Below are 21,664 nucleotides of genomic sequence, written 5' to 3'. Positions count from 1 at the left end.
AGCATGGCTTCCAGGTTTCATTGTATTTACTCCATAACGTTCACTGATTTCACCTTATCAGTCCACCAAAATTTGCTTCTGAACAAATTTGAGGCGAGAAATAAGCAATCCAGTTGCTCAGTCTTCACTCATATTAGATCTATAAGGCCTAATTTAAAAGTCAGTTCCGACTTTCGTTGCCGTTCTCCAAGCTTGTGGGCGACACGAACATTGCACTGGGACTCTCGGACACAGGGATTTTTTGTTTCATGTAAATGTTGGATATTAAAATAAAATAAAATAAATACATCTACAATAAAGACACACTTTTATTGGTTTTGTTTGGAGAAAATCCCAGCGGATTGCGCACTGCAACCTACAGTCTATGTTCTGCATACTTTTTTTTTTATTTAGAAAGAAACACACAGCAGAATATTTTTTTAAATTCTTACATTTCCATCGTCTGCAGTTTCTTCACGGACAGTTGGTATTAATTCCGCTTTCTTTGAAAACATGTGTTTGTTGGTTGACTTACTCAGATGGGGGGGTGCGTTCTAATTCTACTGTGTCTCAATGTGCCTCCAGAGGAAGGACAAGCCAGGATGGGTTAAACGCAGAGGCCTCATTTCACCGGCCACCATCCAAAGCATGTGCGTGTGTGTGTGTGTGCAAGCATGTGTTGTAGTGTGGTGTGTTGCGTGATAAATAAAGACTGTTTCTTCTTCTTCAAATCTGAACAGCGTGTTTCACCACATATTTTCTGAAATAGACAGCTCACAATAAACCTAGTGTGATGGTTTTTTCACTTTTTTCACAGTTTGTGTGTTAGTAGGCCCATCAGATACCCAAACGTATGTGCACAAAAGTGAATGAAAGTTTGGTGGTTGCATTACCGGATTGGGGAAAGATTCTTAGTTTCACTGAGGACTGCCCCTTGAATTTGGTCCTGATAAATTTGTGCAAAAAAATACAGTAATCAACTAAACCGTAAATAGGAGACATTGTTGGGACCTAAGAGTGTGTGGCAGTGGTGTGATTTTGGTGTTATTTGGGGGAAGAAATAGCCAACCGAAAGGTATTATTTTTTCATGCTATGGATCTTACCTTAAAAATAACTAAGAAATGAAGTTTCTCATAAAACATATATATATATATATATATATATATATATATATATATATATATGCAATCAATTACACACTTACTCTGTCAACCTTGTCATTTTAGCTTTTGTCACAATCAAGTTGGCAGCATGTATCGCTTGAAGGATGTCTCCCAGCTTGGTAACAGCGTCTGGCTTTATCATTGCAAGCGTTCTAGGGGGAAGGGAAACAAAATAAGTAACAAAAGGAAAAGATAAAGATCCAAATCGGTATTAGAGTTAATTGACAATTTTTGCCAGGTTCTGTTCAAGATTCAACATTCAAGAAGTTTATTCGTCACATACATATACATACTTTCATACATATATGCAGTGAAATGTAATGTAACGCACCCGGTGATAAACCACAATGTCCTAGGAAAATTTCTTTCTACTAGACCAACTAACTGATTCCTAAAACTTAATACAGTAAGTCGAATACTTATAGAATAATATAAAAATATAAAGAATAAAATAAAATAAAATAAAATGGAATACATAAAGGGAATAGGCTTATGTATATGGGATAGGCAATTATGTATATACAGATATGTGCATTGAAGTGGCATGTGAATTTAGTGAGGTAGTGTTTGTGGGATAATACAGCACAGTATACAACAGTACGGCGCAGCAATACGGTATCACCGAACAACCCAGAACAGTGACATGCGGTACAGTATGCTACATATAGTACAGTAGGGTAGTGGAGCCTATGTGTGTGGCTCAGTGAGGACCTCTGGTGAGGTCAGCATTGACAGTTCTTATGGCTTGCGGGAAACAACTCCATCTCAGTCTCTCTGTTCTCGCTGTGTGACTGCGGAGGCGCTTGCCTGACCACAGCAGCTGGAACAGTCCCTTGTTGGGGTGATGAGGATCCTTCATGATCCTGCGGGCTCTGCTACTACACCTCCTGGTGTATAACTCCTGCAGGGAGGGCAGGGTAGTTCCAGTGGTACGTTCGGCTGAACGCACCACCCTCTGCAGGGCCCGCCTGTCCTGAGCAGTACAGTTACCAAACCAGGGAGTAATGTTGCCTGTCAGGATGCTCTCCACTGCTCCACAGTAGGAGGACTTGAGGATCCTCACCGAGACCTGGAATTTCCTCAGCTGCCTGAGATGGTAAAGACGCTGCCTCGCCTTTCTCCCAGAGTGTCTGTTTGTAAAGTCCATGTTAAGTCCTCTGTGATATGGACTCCCAGGTATTTGAAGCTTTTCACCCTGTGATATGGACTCCCAGGTATTTGAAGCTGCTCACCCTGTCAACAGAAGTCCTATTAATGGCCGTGTGCGTCCTCGATTGTAATCCTCGCCTAAAGTCCACAATCAGCTCCTTTGTTTTCTTGACGTTCAGGTGGAGGCTGTTGTCCTGGCACCAGAGTGACAGGTCAGCCACCTCCTCGTGGTAGGCCTTCTCATCGCAGTCCATAATCAGGCCCACGACAATGGTGTCGTCAGCAAACTTGATGATGGTGTTGGAGCTGGACCTGGCCACACAGTCATGTGTGTACAGGGAGTACAGTAGGGGGCTGAGGACACAACCCTGGGGGGATTCTGTGTTCAGGGTAAGGGAGCTGAACATGTGCTTCCCCACCATAACCACCTGGGGCCAGGCTGTGAGGAAGTCCAGGATCCAGGCACACAGCGGAGTATTCAGTCCGAGCTCCTTCAGCTTGACAGCCAGTCTGGTGGGGACTATGGTGTTAAAAGCTGAACTGTAATCGATGAACAGCATTCTTACATAGGCCCCATTCTGGCCATCCAGGTGCGTGAGCGTGGTGTGCAGTACTTGGGAGACCGCGTCATCCAGGGATCTGTTCTGCCGGTACGAAAACTGCAACGGGTCCAAGGTGCGGGGGAGGGAGGCGCAGATATAATCCTTAATCAGCCTCTCGAAACACTTCATGACCACCAAGGTGAGGGCCCTGGACGGTAGTCATTCAGGCAGGCAGGAGAGGCGATCTTCAGGACAAGAACGACGGTGGACCTCTTGAAGCAGGACGGGACCACTGATTCAGCCAGGGAGATGTTGAATATTGTAGTGAACACCGGAGCTAGCTGGTTAAAAGGAGTTCCGTTTGTTGGCTAGGGAGGCGTCCACACTCGTGGCTGGGGAGGAGCTGCTCTTGTAGTTTGTTATCGTCCGCAGCCCCTCCCACCAGCGTCTTGTGTCCCCCCGCTCCATCTGTAGCTCCACCGCCCTCCGCAGATTGTACAACGCCGCTTTGTAATTGTCCATATTTCCGGATACAAGACCGTCATTGTAAGCGGCCGTGCGAGCATTCAGAGCGCAGCGGATGGATTTATCAACCCACGGTTTCTGGTTTGGAAATATCTGAACTTTCACCGTGGGAAAAATGCTGTCGTCTACCGTAGCCACAAAGCTCACCGCTACATCCGTAAGCTCGCTGACGTCACTTGAACTTGATTGGAACATTCCCAGTCTAAGTCAGCGAGTGCGTCCTGAAGTGCAGCCTCTGATTGGTCTGTCCACCCTTCACTTCCCTCGTCACCACCAGTTCTCGCGCAATCAGAGGCCTGTAAACGGGAACCAGCGAGATCGTGGCGTGGTCATATTTCCCGAAAGCAGGGAGCGAGACGATCTTGTATGCGTTCTTGTAAGGTGTGTAGCAATGGTCCAAAGTTCTATTTCCCCTGGTGGCACACGTGCTGTGTTGATGGAAATTCGGCAGAACTTTTTTAAGGTTCGCCCTGTTAAAGTCCCCAGTCATCATCACAGCCGCGTCGGGATGTTTGTTTTGAAATCCGCACAACGCATCATACAGGTCCGCCAGTGCTGTGTCAGTATCCGCTTGGTGGAATATAAACGGCTGTAATGATAACAGTGCTGAATTCCCGGGGGAGATAAAATGGACGGCATAAGATGGTCAGCTGTTCCAGGTTCGGCAAGCAGGAGTGGGAGAGAGACTTGGTGTTGTTGGGGTTACACTAGCGGTTGTTTACCATTAGGCAGACGCCTCCACCTTTGGATTTCCCCGACTCCCTTGATCTGTCACCGCGGAACACGGAGAAGGAATCGGCTGGACGGATGGCTTCATCCGGCACCAGTGGGTTCAGCCATTTTTCCGTCAGGCAGAGGACGCAACAGTTCCTCGTGTCTCGTTGGAATTTAATCCTCGCTCGAAGTTCATCCATCTTGTTCTCCAGGAACTGAACGTTGGCACGAAGGATGCTTGGCAGGGTTAGGGTTGGGTAGACGGTAAGGTTGCGTCCTCATTCTGACCCAAATGCCGCCTCGTTTACCATGGTGCTTCCTCCGTGGGCCCTCTTGTGGAACAGCGGCTCCATTTTTGTTGTTGTTGTTGAGCGTCTTCCCGCATAGAATTTCAGCCGGCCACTCTGCTTCCACAGATAAAAAGTACCAAAGTTGTTCGTTTAGGGAAGTTTGTATATCCATGAGTGCATCGCGGTCTTAAGAGGTAACTGCCGATGCTTTTTTGGCGGACATTATGATAAAAACAGAAAAAAATACTAAAATGTGCAAAAGTCAACCGCAGCGCCACTATCCCCTGGTCCGCTGGGCGAAGTAGGATTTAAGCAGGATTTAAGCGACTAGAGAGAGTTCAACAGCAGCGCTGAGGTGTAGCAACGGCCAATCGGAGGGGAGATGCGTTCATCTGCTGTCAAAATGTTAGTTCCTACCAATTAAAATGCAGGTACAGCTTATTGTAGTGGGTCCGCCGAGCTTTTCCTGTCCTGTGTGACAAGTTCCTGTTCATTGGGTGATAGAATATAAGGAAAGGTGTGTGGAGACAGCTGATGTGCGGGGAGGTTAATTGTGATGTTGTGTGGTGCGGTGTAGTGAGTAGTGATTGCTACTGTGAAACCACAGGGTGCCATGGAAGAGAAGACTGTTTTGAGGACATAGAACAAGCAAGAAATGTGTTTCCCTGTTATTTGTGCTCAAACGGTTATAACAATCTTCAGAAAAAGGATGCTACAAAGGTGATTTGATTATCAGGAAAGTAACAGGAGCTGGGCTTGTTGCACCACCTTCAGAATCATACCTTTCTTTTTTGCTGCCGAGTTTGTTTGCCGTGTATTGGTCTCCATACGCAATCAGATTGAGCTGACGGGAAAACACGCTCACTCGACTCCCGATGAAAAGGTTCTCCTGATGGAGTCCATCATATTTGGTCCTTCTCAAAAAGATTCGCTGGTTTTTCACATCAAACTGCATACAAAAACACACTCCATCTGGTAAGCGTAACTGAGCCAGCAGCAGATGTATGACAAAATTGGCTTTTTTTAAAAATACAGAAAGGCCATTCCCATCTAAATTCACTTCATATGAGACGTACCATGATGACATTCACTTGAGATGTCCGTTATCAAAATGACTACACAGGTGATAAAACCCATAACACTATACAAGAAAATACTTTCTTCTTATTATGTTTTCATAGAGTAGGGCTTACCATCTCCACTGTACCATCCTTGGGGTAGTAGAGCAGTTGGTAGCGGCGCAGGAGCGTAGCACTGGGGTCGTACCACTCAGCGAGGAAGGCGTAGCGCTCCTCCTGACAAGAAAGACAATCAAGTGGTTTATCATCTTATCACTAGCTCTTTGTAATTAATGAAGCGTAACTGCCACCTGTCACTATTGGGCCGTTTTAATTTCACTTTATTTTTTATCCTTTTCTTGAACCCCACCGTTTTGCTGCTGCAGCACCTGAATCCAACCCCTGGGATTAATGAAGTGCATCTCATCCCAGTTCTGAATGAGTAGGGTTTGGTGATTGATCTGTAGCTAACCAATAGTCAAACAAGTCTAGATCGCTTTAAGAAACTGATTATTGTAATATATATATATTTAAATGTTGTATTTCAGGTTACATTACAGTTTAGTCATGCAATTTGCTGGCCACCCCTAACGGGAGCAGCCGAAAGAAGAAGAATGCAATTTGGTTATAATGTCCACATTATTCATGATTGTTTCTCAAATATGTTTGTGTGTAAATATCTTATGAAAGCACCAATGCTCATCCCCAAAATATTGATATTGATATTTCGTGAGGTATTCATAAAAAAAAAAGTGATATTTGACTTGGTCAAAGTCGCCCAGCCCTATGAATTATGAGTATTATCACATTTGGAATGCGCTTTTTTTTTTTTTATATATATACATTTTGTCAAATCCGGACAGATACATTCGCCCAAACAGCCGCTTTTCTCTTCTTCTGTCTGCAGAGGCTTGAATATCTCTCACCTCACCCTGCAATGGGTGAGCTGACACTGGTCATTGATTTTCACTTTAATATGACTATTCATCTAAATTGTGTAGCTAAAATAAAAGTAAAAATGACCGTGTGGAAGTTAAATGGGCGGATTCATTGTCGTTGTGACATACTGTCGCCGGTTTGTTACTTTCCGCCTTCAAAACAAAGCGTCTTCTTCTCCCTGAGTGTTTATGGCGGCTTGTATCCTGTAACGCTGCACTGCCCCCTCCCCCATAACTCTTCTCTACCTCCTACTCTGTACATGTCGCCCATGCAAAGACGATTAGGGTTCACTGCGCCGACTTACCATTTCTAACCATTTAAATCGCACGGAGAGAACGTAAACTTAGGGGTGGGAAGCTCGATAGCGACGCGTCGCTGCCCGCTCACGTCCTCGTTGTGAAGCGCACGACTGTAACGCGACGCGGTTGGGGGGGGGGGGGGGGGGGCGTGGCTTGCACCCCCCCCCCCTTGCCACGTGACCTTGACGTCAGACGCCTCGAACGTCGGCGAGTGGCGCACCGGAAGTGCCCTGGAACGTTTGAATCCCGCGCCGCCGACGGGAGCTCGGTCGTCAACAAAATAACAAGACAACTACAATCCCGTGACTTGACAGACACATAACAGACACAACTAATGTCGATGTCTCTCCGATTCGACGCTCGTCACGTCGAAATGTTCGTCGCGGGGGACAAACTCAAAATCAACCCAGTTGTCATAACGCCGAGAGGAGGGTCATGGGCTTCCATCGTCTCGTTTTGCCTCCATGTTGTTTGCTTTCATATGAACGAATGATTGAATACGTACTTGCTGCACACGGCATCTAAACGTGCTACTAATGCAAACCGACATGGGTTATGTGATGTATGGGCTGTATTAATTGCAGCACTTTAGTCGCTGAACACGAATATTGGTAGTTCGCGGTGAAAACACGCAGCCTTTTCTCCCGAGGTGCGACGCCAGAGATCCGTGACGGCGGTGTCGCCGTGCGGCCGCGCCCGCGCGTCGCGACGGTAAACCTGCCGAACGCCGCCGCCAAACACCCCGTTGCCATGGAAATGTGGTTCGAAGGGGCCAGCTTGGTCCACGGAGGTGGGACGTCAACGGTGACACGGCCCGCTCCAGCCAGTGTGGAAAGAGTACAGTAAGACCCACACTGTTCCCGTTTTCACAAATAGAATATTACTTTCGAAATGCAGTATGGGCTTCTTATTATACTATAGTCCAGGCTTGACCGCTGTATGTACAGTAGTTTAACTACTATAAGCAGACGTGGTTTAAGGTTTGTCTGCGTTTACAAAAATACAGTAAAAAAAAAATTGAATCGGAAGGCACGAATCCGAAGCCAACCTCAGCATTACGGTTCCATTAACTTTCCCCTTAGCGGCCGAATCGGAAACTACGGACCCGGGGCTCACTTCAGCTTCGTTTGTGCACGGGCGGGGGGGGGTGGGAAGTAAAGTTTACGTTTCGGGGAAACGAGATTCACCCGAGGAAGCTTCGGCGCGGATCGATCGTCCAGCGCCACCTGGTGACCCGAGACAAGTGTGAGCCGCGGTGTGACAGAGAGTCTTCATGATTCCGAGGGGCCTTGAACGCGACGTGTCCGTTGACCGTATCCCCCCTGGATCTGAGCCTGGGTCGACGTCCGTCAGCGTTTTCGCTTTCACCCGTTTCAGATAATTGATGCCTCTTAATGTGACTTTTTTTTTTTTTTTTTTTTTCCCCGAACATGTTTCCCACCGGGTGTCCGGGGGACGGCCCCCTCATCCTGGATGGAGGACTCGCAACCGAACTCGAAACATGTGGTCTTAAATTAGAGGTAAACAACAGCAACGTCACCTAATATATGTTGTACCACGTCGGATACGCCGCGCCTGGGTGGCTAGCAAACAAGCTACGAATCCTAGAACTGGTTCATTGCTGAGTTTGTCCACGTTTGCTGACATTGAAAGGAAACTGCAGTTGTTTTTTGCTTGAACTTAAAACTGGCATTCAGGCGAGAACGCCAATACCAATGTTATACCTGTGTCGAGTACAGCGATAGAGACAGGCTACGTACTAATTGTGTTCGCTCAAATGGATGCCAGTGCGACCAGCTCGCCTAACTCCTGTGAAATCTCCCTTAAAACTTGGATACTCCAAACCCTACCATTGACGACAACAACAACAACAAAAAAACAACAACACACAATTTGATCAGTCTCTCATTTCTCAGGGCTAGGGACGAGGACAAATGAGGAAACATAAGGGATTGACTCTGAAACATTGGTACATAGAATTATTAAAAAAAAAAAAAAAAAAAAAAAAGTCGTCTTTGGTTGTACTATTATTGCTTTTTTTATGGCCTTGTTATCTATTTCACTGACTGAAGAATGAACCCCTATCAAAACATTTGAGGAAACTGTATTAAAAAAAACAACAACTTTTTTTCTTTTCCAATCTTGTCACATTTGTAGGGAGATCCTTTATGGAGTGCCAGGCTTTTGCACACTAATCCCCAGGCGATAAGAGATGCCCATTACAGGTAAGGCTTCCTACCAATGTTAATGTGCAGACACCGTAGAACGTGTGAATGGTATGATGTGAACAATTGTAATATTCTGATGACGTTTTGTCAGATTTCTTCTCAGCGGTGCAGATGTTGTAACAACAGCGACATACCAGGCAAGTATCGAGGGATTCATCAGGCACCTGGACGCCAGCTCCGAAATGGCCAGTGAGCTGGTGATGTCAGGAGTGCGCCTGGCCAAAGAAGCAGTTAAGCGCTTTGTTTCTGAGAATCATCGGAAAGGTACTTTATGCAGCGTGTGTGCGCTTAACTACTCTTATCAGTTGTGCGGAAACGTTCTGTACGCAACATACGTTTGATATTAATGTGTACTTTGCCTTTATATTATTTGTGAAGAGCAAAGGCAACCTGTAGTTGCCGGCTCTACTGGACCCTATGGGGCATTCCTGCATAATGGATCAGAGTATTCTGGGGCTTATGCAGCAGAGATGAGTGTAGAGGTGAGTGACACACTTTTCATTTGATAAGAGAATAAACGTTTTGAACATTGTTTAAGTACGATGTGAAATCCATGCTGCTTTATGCACAAGTAGTGGGTTGTTCCATCAGATGTAATGTTTGAACCATGGCTACAGTTAAACGTTTAGTTCACAGCGGAGTGGTATTCTGTTTTTTAGACTGCCTGTTGGTAATTGATAAATTTGTTTTTTCAACATTCAACAACATCAAGAATGAATAGGAAAAAAACAAAATCCCGTTAAGACTAAATACAAAGTGCTCCTTGTGTGCCTACTTACCAGACCTGCAATTATCACCTTATGACTATGTCTTTGAGTTGGATCTCTAGTCCTTTAGGGTTGGTTTGGTAGCAGGTGACACCAGATTATGAATTCTAATGTTGTTTATCAAACGTCTACTGTCTTTTCCAAGGAGCTTAAAGCTTGCCACCGGCCACAGATCAGCTGCTTAGTGGCAGCAGAAGCCGATGTCATTGCTTTGGAGACTATCCCCAGTATCAAAGAGGCAGAGGCGCTAGTGGAGCTACTCCGAGAATTTCCAAATTCAAAAGCTTGGCTCTCCTTCTCATGTAAGGTAATGCCTTTGAAATCGTAGGTTCATAGTGGATCTTTTCACTGAGCCTTCTGCAAACTATTACAATATACAAGTCATATCCAATTTTCAGGATGGGAAGTGTATATCCGACGGTAGCTTATTCACGGACGCGGTCCAGATTGCGCATCGATCCAAACAGCTGATTGCTGTGGGGCTCAACTGCTGCTCTCCAGCTTTGGTCAAGCCGCTTCTAGGCTCTGCCAAATCCCTTCTGAGTCCAGACCTTTTCTGGGTTGTTTACCCTAACAGTGGAGAAGAATGGGATCCAGTAAGTGGGTGAGTCTGGTGAAATCAAAATGAATGTCTATTTGCAGCTCACATTGTCTAAACACTGCCCTGTTATCCAAACTTTCTTAAGTGATAGTGAACGTGTGCGTCTCTTTTTTTTTTTTTTTAACATCGACAGATGGCAAACTTCAGGAAAAACATCCATAGCAGAACTAAGCCTCGAATGGATGAAGCAAGGTGCAGGCATGATAGGTAAAGTGAAATCATTTAATTTGTGTTGTTTTTTTTCTGTTCATTATTTTCTTATTTGGGTGTTTCTTCGTCCATTAGGGGGCTGCTGTCGCATCAGTCCTGCTCACATAGCGGAGTTACGAAAACAGCTCAAAGGAAGCGATTCATCGGAGGCCCCAGTGGCGTGAAGGAAAATGTAAATAAGATGTTGACAACTTCTATGAATTTATAAATCAAACAGTTAACAGTAAGCAAAATTCCTTATGCCATTCCTGCTTTCTGAATAAAATAAACATTTGAAAGAGGAAGTCTTTGTTTGAGAAAATGTTGATGAACAAGCCAAGTTTATATGAATGTTTATTTTATTTCTTTCAAACCAACTACATCAAATGCACTCAAGACAGTGGTGTTAAGGGAATGATGGACAGAAAATGTTTTAACAGAAAGGAAAAAAATAACGCAACGAAAAAAAGATGCAATCTTAGCTTTTTGTGGTTCACATTTTAAATCTCCACAGACTTTATGTGACAGGATTCCGATTCTCACTCGTACACAGCTTCAGGGTTGTTCTAGTTCCAAGGAAAGAAAGATCAAAATGATCAACACCAATTAGGTTTTTTTAGAACACAAAATGTCACCTGCTCTCACAAGTTCACTGAATAACACCTGAATGCACGAGTCACTGTAGGTAGGTCAGATTGTCTAAACAAATACAAACCAAGTAATAAGAGTGAACAGTACAACAATTTAATCTGGAGAGGATTTTAAATTCACCTGTCACACATCTACTTTCCTTAATATTGTTAAACGAGCCTAAGGTAAACACTTCATGGAGGAGTTGTGATTGAGATCGGGACGATATGAACAGGTCTGTCGTGTGGCTGAGATGTGAAAGAAGAACACCTAATCCCTAAACACGGTTTAAATACATGGAAATAAATAAATCGGGTCCCATCGTGCGATTGGACGGTCTCAGTCTGCGACGTCTTCCTCCAGGTCGCTGTCGGGCGAGCTCCTCTGTCTGTATTCCTTGGTGTTGGACAGACGTTTCCAGGCAGTGTCTTTCTGGCTCCCCGTGCTGTGGGAGCGGCCCAAGCGCGCCAGGCGATGGGCCGAGGCCTTGTCCTCGCCGTCGCTTCCGTGGGCACGTTCTGCGCCCGAGTGGTGCAAATCGTGGCGCAGGTTCTCCAGATTGAGAGCCCAGGGGCCGAGTTTCTGCCAGTTCACCCTCTGGAAGGCCATGATGCAGTGAAGGTTGCCGCCCACCTGCACAGATGTCGCAGTTCCATCAGCAAGGCCGTGGTCAAGCTATTGCGGTACAAGCATTGTCTACATCGGGGTGCCCAACGTGGGGTCCGGTGACCTCCTAGGGTCCTTCAAGAGGTTCCAGGGAGTCCCCAGCAAAATAATTAATAGTTCAAACTCAATTTGACCATAATATATCACTTATCTCTAAACTATAGTAGACAAGAAACAAAATGTTATCAAATGGGGTCTGTGACCTAATGCATATCAAATTAAGGGTCCTTGATCTGATAAAGGTTGAGAATCACTGCTTTACATGATAAAAACAAACAGAAAAAAATAAAACACAGGCAACCTTTTTAGTTTTGCGGCACTGAATACCCCTCTCTGTGTGGCGGATGTCCAGGTAATCTGGATTTTGTGTGTTGAGGTCAGTCACAATGTCCAACCACCTGAAAAGAGGGGATTTATTAAAAAAAGAGCTCGAGGATCAAGGTATGACTATATAACTTGTATCCAGATTGTACGCGGTTAGGCTAAAAATGCGTCTTGAGTGGCCGGATCTAAAGTTGATGGTTTCCCTTTTCAGAAAGTCAATTTGCACCCATGGATGTCCTCCGTTCCACGTCCACACTTACTCACTGTGTGGCAGTTACTTGATTAAAAGCTGTTTTCCTTTATAAAACATCATATCCAAACTTTATCTTCACAAAGTTCAACATGGCAGCCGCTTATTTAAGTCTGAGTTTAACACACTAGTGCATGCCCGTTCAAAATTTAGGCACAGATTAACAAAATGTCAATGATTCAGTCCTGTGTTCCACAATGGAAGGTGAAACTGCCGGTTAAGGTCATACACCGGGGAAAGACGTTCGTGAAGATTTTAAAAGTGGCTTACTTTTTACAATGAATGGCTGGGTGCTTCCTACTGGGTTCACCAATTAGAATCCAATGTTCTGTTTCATTTACTGGTAGAGGCCCCCTTTTGAGTAAACAGGAACCGTCATTTAGCAATTTGAACACATTATATAATTCCTCTTAGCAATGAAACAGAAAGCATGGCTACTGGCCAAAAGGAAACGCCGCTTACCGATAAGCCTTTGCTGCTTTGAGTGGTGTGGCTTCAAAACCCACTGGACAGAAGTAGTGATTCTGGCAGTGATAGATATAGGCCATAGACTCATCCTTCAGCCCTTGTGTCAGCTTCAATAACGCTCCTTCAGCTGTGAAAGGCTTCAGAGGTTAACCAACGTGTTTTTCCTTTTTCAAGTGCAGATATAAGCAAATGTTTGATTAATAAAAACACTCGCCTGTTTCCCCTGCCGTCTTGTGCCTCCCGTGGGGTTTGTATAAAATGTAGGAGCAACCCCTGACTCTGAAATTGTCGTTGATTTGTCTGAACCACCTGCAAGGACATTGCACAGTGTGTTAGTTATGTCACTTTAAGTGATTGTTGGCACTGACAATGCCATATTACAGTGTAAACTCCAGGTACCGCATAAGGGTGGCATTGCCGGTGAACGGGCCGAACTTGATCTCTTCAAACGGAGGTTGAAAGCCAAGGATATGCAGAGCCTCCTCCTGGGATATCGGCGGCAGACTAGTGATGCAAACAAACACAGTTGTCGATGATATTCCACTCCACATCTTCATAACGTGTTCAACATATCTGCTCGTTCACGAGACATCAGGAGCAGAATGCAGAAGGAGCTGCACACCTGCCCGCTCCCAGTGTGCTGTACAGGAAGTTCCAGCAGGACACCAGTGAAGAAATTCCACAGGAGGTCTTGTACTGGGGCCGGCTAATGCAGTACCTGGAGTGGGAAATAATTACACACCAAAGTTACATTGTAATTTGAAAACATTTAATTTAATCATTGATTTTTATCATAGTGTGAGAAAGCTGTAGCAAGGAACATTTTTCCGCCTCCAAACGACCGAAATCTAAAAACACCTCAACGGAACATTACCATCTCCTGAGATCCAGGACTTTCCTCTGCTTGATCTCCTCCAGCGAGGCGTGAAGAGGCGTGTCTTGCAAATTCCGACTAAGTTTGTCAGACGACTTCATCTTCTTGGAGCCAAATTTCTTTATATTGCCTGGACAATCAGAGTTAAGATTTAGAAAAGGGGTTTAACATGGAACGGACGTGCAATTCGGCGATGTTCAAGGCACACATCAATTCCTTCAAATCAGAGAAGTTGTGGATCGTAATAAAACGACTTTATCTGTAGACTTCCAGCTGTGCAGGTGTTCTGGAGGCAGCAGCCATCTCAAGCGGCCCCAAGAAACCGAACATTGATAGTGACGATAAAAATAAAGGCAGGGAGGACGTGGAAAGAAAAGAGACGACGACGCTGTCACAATACTACGATGTCACAGTGCCGAGTGGAAGGGGAAGAACTTTAGGAGAGACGCAACACATTTTAAAGGAAAAGAGCTGCAAGTACCAAGATGCAGCAGAAATATAAGTCCACCTCTCAAACTATGAATGACTCCAATGACTTACAGTATAATGAAACATGCTCATTGTGATAAAAAAAAACCCTTTTATGGGTTGGTTACGATTTAAAAGTTTTATTTTTCTTCTTGTGTTTATGGAATCCCCAAAATATCGAGCTTCACTAATAGATGACACCAAAACACCTTGCTGAACACAAAAATAAATAATCAAATAAAACCTAATAAAATACATTTTACGTGTATTTTTTGAATTATTGTAAGTAATTGGGCGAGGCAACGATTCGGTTTGTTTAACTGTACTTCAACAAATCCAGTGAAGGATGTTTTGTGTGAGGTTTTAAGTGATTAAAGCCGTCACCAAATTGTACCGCTAAATGTTATTATTTAACCCAAAGTACAGTTCCCGACATGTGGCTCACATGTTCCAATGAGATGGAAAATGAGTAAGAAGGAACTGCGCAGCAGAGACAATTGGCGTTCCACCCACAGCCATGTTCTCTAGACTATGAAATCACTTTTCAACTCACTCACATATAACACAAACAAGGGAAAACACTTCAACTTTAACTTGGCCCACACTAAATTTGGCTGAAACTTGCCCTAGAGAAGACCTCAATTACATCCCATTTAATTCAACTCTCGATTTGCCTCCTGATTTGCCACTTACACAGACACGTCTTCTCGACATAATGGGAGATACCAATGAAAGTAGCTACCAGGGATTCAAGTGAGGTTAAGAACTGAAAAGTCCTTTGGCAAACCAAACCTTTTACTTTTTTGTACCACCTTGCACCTGTGGGTGAATTCTCAATCTCAGCTTACTTGTTTTTATTTTCCTGGTGAGCACAGCCTCAAAGTCTGTTGTATCAATCTCCCAGGCTAAGACGGGCTTTGTGTTGCTGGAAGGCTCCTCCTCCATGTCACAGTCGCCGTCTGAAGCCACGTCAGCGCCTCCCGGCTGAGCTTGGGTGAAGTCGAATGAGGTCTTCGGCTTCACAAACGGGCTGCCGGCGTCTTGCTTGCCGGGCACCGCATCTCTGGACGTGTTGGGGGGACAGTACACCGACGCGGCCTGGTTGAGAAGGGCATAGTCGGAACAAACCGTGTAGAACTTTTCCCGGGCGTGCGTGACGGGGCAGGTCCACTGGAGCTGGAGCTCGGCACTGGAGGCTCGCCGTCCCTTCGGGGTGTCCCGAGTCAGGGTGTCCCGAGTCAGGGTGCTCAACGCGCTGCGATCATCCTCTTTTTGAACGGGCCTCTGCGGGCAGGCCTGGCCACCCGGCCCAGATAGCTTTACTCCTTGACCTTCTGAAGTGTTAGGCATTGAACAGCTCCTCGGGTGACGGATGAGAGAAAAGTTTGCGGGCAAGGAGAGTGATCCAGGGATGGATATCTATTCTGAGGATGAAAAGAAGGGCATTGTTAAAGTAGTTACAAATGAAATGGTATAAATACATACAGATAAAGAACACCCACTATGGACTACCACAGGAGTCCATGGAAAACACACCTGACAACAGATAATTGTTCATACCCAGAACCTTAATGTTTATTTGGCTGAGTAATGTACATTTTTTTTAATCAAAATGATAAAGGACAATGTTGCAAAAATGAGTACATCCTCCTGAGAGTTACAAAAGAAGAAAGAAGAAGAAACAAGAAAGAAGAAACAGTCTTTATTCATCACGCAACACACCACACTACAACACATGCTTGCACACACACACACATGCACATGCTTTGATGGTGGCCGGTGAAATGGATTCTCTGCGTTTAACCCATCCTGGGTTGTCCTTCCTCCGGGGCCACAGCCAGGAGCAGTGGGCAGCATACGTGGACGCGTCCGGGGACCAGGTGATAAGTGTCCATCGCTGGTCAGACGATGATGTGTGCATGTTTTTGGTGGGGGTCCTTACTGACGTGAGGTGGAGGAAACCCCATGTGAGCACGGGGAGAACATGCAAACTCCACACAGAAAGGCTCCTATTTGGGAGATAACCCACCGGAGCACGGTGCCAACAGCGCCCCAGGCGGGAATCTAACCCAGGACCTTCTTGCTGTGAGTCAGCAGTGCAATGCACTGCGCCACCGTGCCACAAAATAAAATAAAATTGAATATAATGTTTTCTGGTGCTAGTTAAGGATAAAATGATCTTCAGATGAGTCTGTTGAACCATCAGGTGTAATGAGATGACATTTAAGAGTGGTGCTTAACCCACTGGATCACTCTCAGACTTAATGCTGACAACAATGGCACCGCATGTCTGGAGACTTGCACAAAAGAAGGACAAGTAAGTGTACAAGAGGATTAACAAATCACTTATTAAGTCAGAACACAGCAGCAAAAGTGATTTTGAAGAGGAGGAAATTCACTAGGGACGGACGCCGGCCGGAAGCTTTCACCTCGTGGTGAGCGTATTTCGCTGAGAGAAGTGCAGGAGACTCGCGAAGCAAGTGCACCAACACTGCCAAAAGGTGTGGAAAGCCAAACTGGAGTGACGGTTTAATCTCGCACTTTTTAAACATGACAATGACCCTAAACATTCTTCTAAGGCAACTGCTGCATTCTTTATGAAGTGGCAAAGTATGTCAGCCGACCTCAACCCTATTGTGCACCTGTGGGCAATTTGAAGAGACAAGTTGAGCAGCACTCCCCATGGAGCATCAAGGAGGTCGTCCTCCAGGAGTGGACTGTTGACACAAGGCAGGTTGGGTCCATGGAATAATGCTGTTGGCGCCAAATTTTGATCCTCCCATCTGTGTGCCTCAGCAGAAATGGAGAGTCATCGGACCAGGCTCCGTTTTTCCGGTCTTCAACTGTCCCACTGTGCCCACTGCAGCCTCAGCTTTCTGTTCTTGGTTGACAGAAGTGGAACCTGACGTGGTCTTCTGCCGTTGTAGCCCATCTGCCTCAAGGTTCCATGTGTGGTTCATTCTGAGATGTTTTTCTGATCACCATGATTTTACAGAGTGGCTATCTGAGTTACCGTAGCCTTTCTGTCAGCTCCAACCAGTCTGGCCATTCTCCGTTGACCTCTCTCATCAACAAGGCATTTCTGTCCGCGGAACCGCCGCTCACTGGATGTTTTTTGTTTCTTGCACCATTTTGAGTAAACTCTAGAGACTGTTGTGTGTGAAAATCTCAGGAGATCAATGGTAACCGAAATACTCAAACCAGCCCGCCTGGCACCAACAATCATGCCACGGTGGAAAACACTGAGATCACATTTCTCCCCCATTCACGATGGTTGATGTGAACATTAACTGAAGCTGCTGGCCCGTATCTGCATGATTTTATTCATTGCACTGCTGCCACACGATTTGCTGATTAGATAACTGCATGAATAAGTAGGTGTACTGGTGTTCCTAATAAAGCTTCAAGTGAGTGTATCGTTCTGTTGTTTTTGTCATTTTCTCATGAATTGAAATGGTGATCATTTAGAAATATATCGCGCGTGTGCGTGTGTGTGTGTGTGTACGTACAGCATGTATAATAGCTATAGTGAGCAGTATGTGAAAGCTGGAGATGTATATTCATTTAACATCATGGTCTTCCTATCAAAAGCCTGTGCTGCTGTGGCGTAGTGCAGCTCTCTGTTCCCGGTCAGGTTGTTATCGTCAAGCATGCACGGCTCCATCAGATCGGAGAACAGCATGTCATTGAATAATATATACACAATTGTAATAGTAAAGGACTGACCGCACATCCTTGTAGTTCAGACGAGCCAGTGTGTCTGTGTGTGTGTGTGTTTGTTTAGAAGAATTTACTAACGCGACATCCTGGAACGTGACGTCATCTTCTTCCTGTTCTTCTGTTGTTTTAAATGGCGGTTTGGCGCATTACCGCCACCTCTACTGGGCTGGAGTGTGGATAGAGCAGTAACTTTGACAGGGAAATCTGAATACATACAAAACAAATAACATGAGAATAATTATAGTAATACATAAATGGAATAGCAGTTAATTAAATAATAGTAATATATATATACTTTATTTTGTAGTAGTAGTAGTAGTACATCCAAATATAATTATGTTTACATATATTTGATTTTAGATATATTATTAATTGATAAATAATATACATACATACACAAAGAGAAAAGTAAAATAATACTACTTGATCCTAGAAGGCAGAACGCCTTGTCCCGCTTCACGGCTTTTGACGGGTTGTGCACTGTGCGGACGGGGGTGTTGCGCGTCTCACACCCGCGGGAATTTAATTTCGAGCTGAGTAACAAAACAAAAAAAAATAATAATAATCAGAGTGAAACTCGAAAGGCTGTTCGCTTTCCGAGCGACAGACTTTGTATTTTTATTCACTGAGAAGAACGTAAGTGTCGGTCGTATCTATTTTTTTTTTGTTGTTGTTGTTGTTGTTATCGACGACATAACCCGTGGTTTCGTAATATAGACGACCCCGTAATGTCAACAACGGTCGCAGGTTTAACTCGAACGCATTGAATTGAGGTTGTGGCCCTTTCTCGATGTGCGTCCTCGTCTGTACGTGTTTTTCTTGTGGACTGGTGCAACGTCATCAGCCGCAGCCCAAGTTACTGTTCCGATTCAAAGTCCGCGTCAAGCCAAGTCCAGTCCAAATGCCCGGATGTGGACTTGCTCCGCCCATTTGATCGAGGACGCGTCAGTGGTGACTTGTGGTGACTTGTGGCGACAGCCACGTATCCCAGAATGCATTTCGCAGAATGACGGTCCCGGGTCCTCCCGAGTCCAACTTGCTGGGTCTGAACCGCCAAGTCCCGCAAGTCCGGACTTCGCGTACTTGGTATTGGGAAGCGGCCTTAGACCCGGACCCTTGTTGACACCGACACCGGGACCCACCTTCTCCACTACCTGCGGTGACGTGTGAGTATTGGAAATATTTTCGTTTTCTGCAGCGACTCCAAAATAACTTCACTGGACCGGACAATGGCCACGTCTCGGGCACATTCAACGGGTGTTACTTAAAACATGGGCCACGTCGTTCGTAAGGTGGTGGAACCCGAATCTCCATGTGGCCGCTTTGACTTTTTCTCGAGGCGGACTTTGAATTGAAACAGTACTTGTGAAACCCCCAAGTCCACAAGTACAGACAAGAACGCAGATTGAGAAAGGCCGAAAGTATATTTGTACGTGGTATTTTTTTTATTTCCCGCAGATGAGGGCTCATGCATTTCCGGGTTACGCCTGACATAAACAAACAGGTGTAGCGCAGGTGGTTATTTACGACGACATGGACTTAAGCACAGACAGTTGTACTTGTACTTCCACCACACGGTTTGTTTTTCATCAACCCTGCTAAACATTGATTCAAGTCAAACCGACACCACCTGCTTTAGGAGGAGTCATTCTACTTGGCCGGGCCCTAATGCGTTTTGGTGATCCATTAAACCGGGTCAAGTGCTGCGGTTACTCTGTTGCTGTTCAACATTAAGCTTTCGCAAACCGATGGAGACGTTGCTGTTCCTGCTCCGGTCGGGATTTGATCATTGTCGTCCCGCCGGTTGAACTGTGAATAAAAAGGCAGAATATTGCAGGGGACCATGGCCAAGAAGCTGTTGATCATTGACACAGACTGCGGCATAGACGATGCCCAGGCCATAATGATGGCCTTGGCAGCGCCCGGCGTCCAAATCCTCGGGATAACCTGCTGTTTTGGGAACACAGCAGTGGATAATGTATGTCAAAACGTTTTGAGGGTGCTCGCAGTCTGTGAACAACAGCAGGTACGTGTTTTTTTTTAATTATTTACTTATAACAAAATAATTCTTTGCAGGGTAGTCGATTATGATAGCTTCCCCTGGCCACCGTGGCTCGACAAGTTAATGTGAAGTACACTTGACGCACAATTCCGCAGATACCGGTGTTCCGAGGCGCCGCCGTTTCCCTCGTTGGCGGCAAGCAAGCACCTAATGATCACTTTGGAGGAGATGGGTTTGGGGACATGCTTGAAGGGAGAGATCCACAATGGAAGGAGAAAATCCAGAAGGAGCATGCGGTTGATGCAATGATCAGACTGGTGAATGAAAACCAGAAGCAGGTGAAAGAAAGATGCTTTTAATCCTCCTGTGTGTGGCTGCCCTGTCCTGTTTGTATTTGTTTTATTTTTATTACGGCACTGATTTGTGTACTTGCGACAGGTATCTCTGGTGGGCCTTGGCCCGCTCACAAACCTCGCTCTAGCCTTGCGGCTGGATCCACAGTTTCCTCAAAAGCTAAATGAACTGTTTATTATGGGTGGAAATATGGAAGGTAAAGCCGTCCAGAGAGTGTACAAGGTCTAAAGTGGTGACTAGACGGATCGGTTTAACCACAGCGTGTCCCTGCAGGGAAAGGGAACGTGACATTATGTGGAGAGTTTAACTTTGTCATGGACCCAGAATCCGCTTACGTTGTGCTGGAAGAATTCCTCTGCCCAACTCACATTGCAACATGGGAGTATTGCTGCAGACACAAACTGACATGGGTAAGGAACACGCTATGAACAACACAGCGGTCTGGCCTTTTTGTTTTTTATTAAACCATGGCTTTGCTGCTTTTCCTCTCACGCTGTAGGAGTTCTTTAATGAACTGATCAACCAGGACACGCCGGCAGCACGTCTCATGAAGTTGATAACGTCAAGATGCTGGTCCTACTCCAAGGAGGCTATGATGAACAAGCGGGATGTGTACTTTGGCCCCGGTTTTGTTTCTTACGACTCTTATGCAATGGCTGCCTTCATTGATAGGGCTGTCGTGACTGAGAACGTTGAATGTCCCGTGCGTGTCGAGTTGCAGGGGTCCATCTGCCGTGGAATGATGGCTCTGGATCAGACTAATGCACTGAGGAAGAGTCACCGTGTCTTTGTCATGAATAACTGTGACCTGGCCAAGTTCAGGAATTTACTTACGGAGTCCCTCAGACAACCTTTGAACAAATAAGTGTGGTGTGCGTCTAAAGTGTATGACTGAAATAACAAACGGCGCTGTCAGGACTGTTTTGAATTCCATGTTTTATTTTAATTCACTGACAAATTACAACCGAACCTTTTAACTTTGATCACCAAATAAAGCTTTATACAACACAAAGCTTTGTGTCATTTGAGGAAGAGGTCAATTGTGAAAACTGTATCTCTGTCTCTTGGATGTTTTGGAAATTGTTTCAGGGAATAAAGACACCTCCAGTTAACACCATTTTCAAGATGGTCATAAATATTGACGTAGTATAATGACTTGCATAATGTCATTATAGTGATAGGCTAGGGACTAGAATGTCCATAAAAATAATCCTCTTAAAAATATAGATGAACACAAAACCATTCTTCCAATATAGTAATACTGAACTGTTGGGAGGGGTTGCCGCATACTAAACTTCCATATAAAAAGCAGCATTACCAAACGCATGGGACCCATGAACCCCAGAAAATGGATTTCCTCTGGAAAACACGTCCCATCAAACCTTTAATGTAACTGCTGCAGGAAAATATTTTTTTTTTTTAAATTTGCCGCAAAGGTTTTGCCACAACTCACGACTCAATTTC

The 21,664-nt window shown here is 45.1% G+C and overlaps 4 protein-coding genes across 7 annotated transcripts in view; 2 read left to right on the top strand and 2 right to left on the bottom strand.

The window, feature by feature from the left end:
• nme7 (NME/NM23 family member 7) overlaps positions 1-6,786 on the bottom strand; it is a 29,467-nt gene extending 22,681 nt beyond the window's left edge. Inside the window, exons 1-4 of the mRNA XM_080009659.1 lie at positions 6,665-6,786; positions 5,557-5,658; positions 5,146-5,312; positions 1,185-1,295 (exon numbers count right to left, since the gene is read on the bottom strand). Coding sequence (XP_079865785.1) covers positions 1,185-1,295; positions 5,146-5,312; positions 5,557-5,658; positions 6,665-6,667 — 383 coding nt within the window. The 5' untranslated portion in view covers positions 6,668-6,786. The remainder of the gene's footprint in view (positions 1-1,184; positions 1,296-5,145; positions 5,313-5,556; positions 5,659-6,664) is intronic.
• A 1,139-nt stretch (positions 6,787-7,925) lies between these two features.
• On the top strand, positions 7,926-10,710 carry LOC307237079 (homocysteine S-methyltransferase YbgG). Its single transcript, XM_080009699.1, has 8 exons — positions 7,926-8,179; positions 8,817-8,884; positions 8,979-9,151; positions 9,266-9,369; positions 9,800-9,961; positions 10,053-10,258; positions 10,389-10,462; positions 10,541-10,710. Exons 1-8 carry the CDS (start codon positions 8,090-8,092, stop codon positions 10,627-10,629), a joined length of 966 nt encoding a protein of 321 aa, XP_079865825.1. The 5' UTR covers positions 7,926-8,089; the 3' UTR covers positions 10,630-10,710.
• Positions 10,711-10,802: 92 nt separating this feature from the next.
• LOC307237020 (basic immunoglobulin-like variable motif-containing protein) lies at positions 10,803-17,971 on the bottom strand. Of its 2 annotated transcripts, none has more exons than XM_080009628.1 (10): positions 17,923-17,971; positions 14,973-15,548; positions 13,657-13,786; positions 13,405-13,500; positions 13,182-13,286; positions 12,997-13,091; positions 12,777-12,909; positions 12,585-12,668; positions 12,042-12,138; positions 10,803-11,707 (listed from the first exon to the last, which is right to left on the bottom strand). In XM_080009628.1, the coding sequence occupies exons 2-10, from the start codon at positions 15,472-15,474 to the stop codon at positions 11,414-11,416; spliced, it is 1,536 nt and encodes a 511-aa protein (XP_079865754.1). In that variant the 5' UTR covers positions 15,475-15,548; positions 17,923-17,971; the 3' UTR covers positions 10,803-11,413. The 2 variants fall into 2 exon arrangements, with proteins under 2 accessions (XP_079865754.1, XP_079865755.1); XM_080009629.1 differs by lacking the exon at positions 17,923-17,971 and adding an exon at positions 17,851-17,881 and having other exon boundaries at positions 14,973-15,543.
• An 825-nt stretch (positions 17,972-18,796) lies between these two features.
• LOC307237058 (inosine-uridine preferring nucleoside hydrolase) lies at positions 18,797-21,664 on the top strand. Of its 3 annotated transcripts, none has more exons than XM_080009673.1 (6): positions 18,797-19,010; positions 19,303-19,870; positions 20,002-20,184; positions 20,285-20,396; positions 20,474-20,610; positions 20,700-21,664. In XM_080009673.1, the coding sequence occupies exons 2-6, from the start codon at positions 19,688-19,690 to the stop codon at positions 21,063-21,065; spliced, it is 981 nt and encodes a 326-aa protein (XP_079865799.1). In that variant the 5' UTR covers positions 18,797-19,010; positions 19,303-19,687; the 3' UTR covers positions 21,066-21,664. The 3 variants fall into 3 exon arrangements, with proteins under 3 accessions (XP_079865799.1, XP_079865798.1, XP_079865797.1); XM_080009672.1 differs by having other exon boundaries at positions 19,682-19,870; positions 20,700-21,660; XM_080009671.1 differs by having other exon boundaries at positions 18,797-19,870.

The sequence above is a fragment of the Zeus faber genome (genome assembly GCF_960531495.2).
Source record: "Zeus faber genome assembly, chromosome: 1".
Lineage (NCBI taxonomy): Eukaryota > Metazoa > Chordata > Actinopteri > Zeiformes > Zeidae > Zeus > Zeus faber.
The sequence above is the reverse complement of the archived record's forward strand: the minus strand, read 5'-3'. Positions and strand labels throughout refer to the sequence as shown.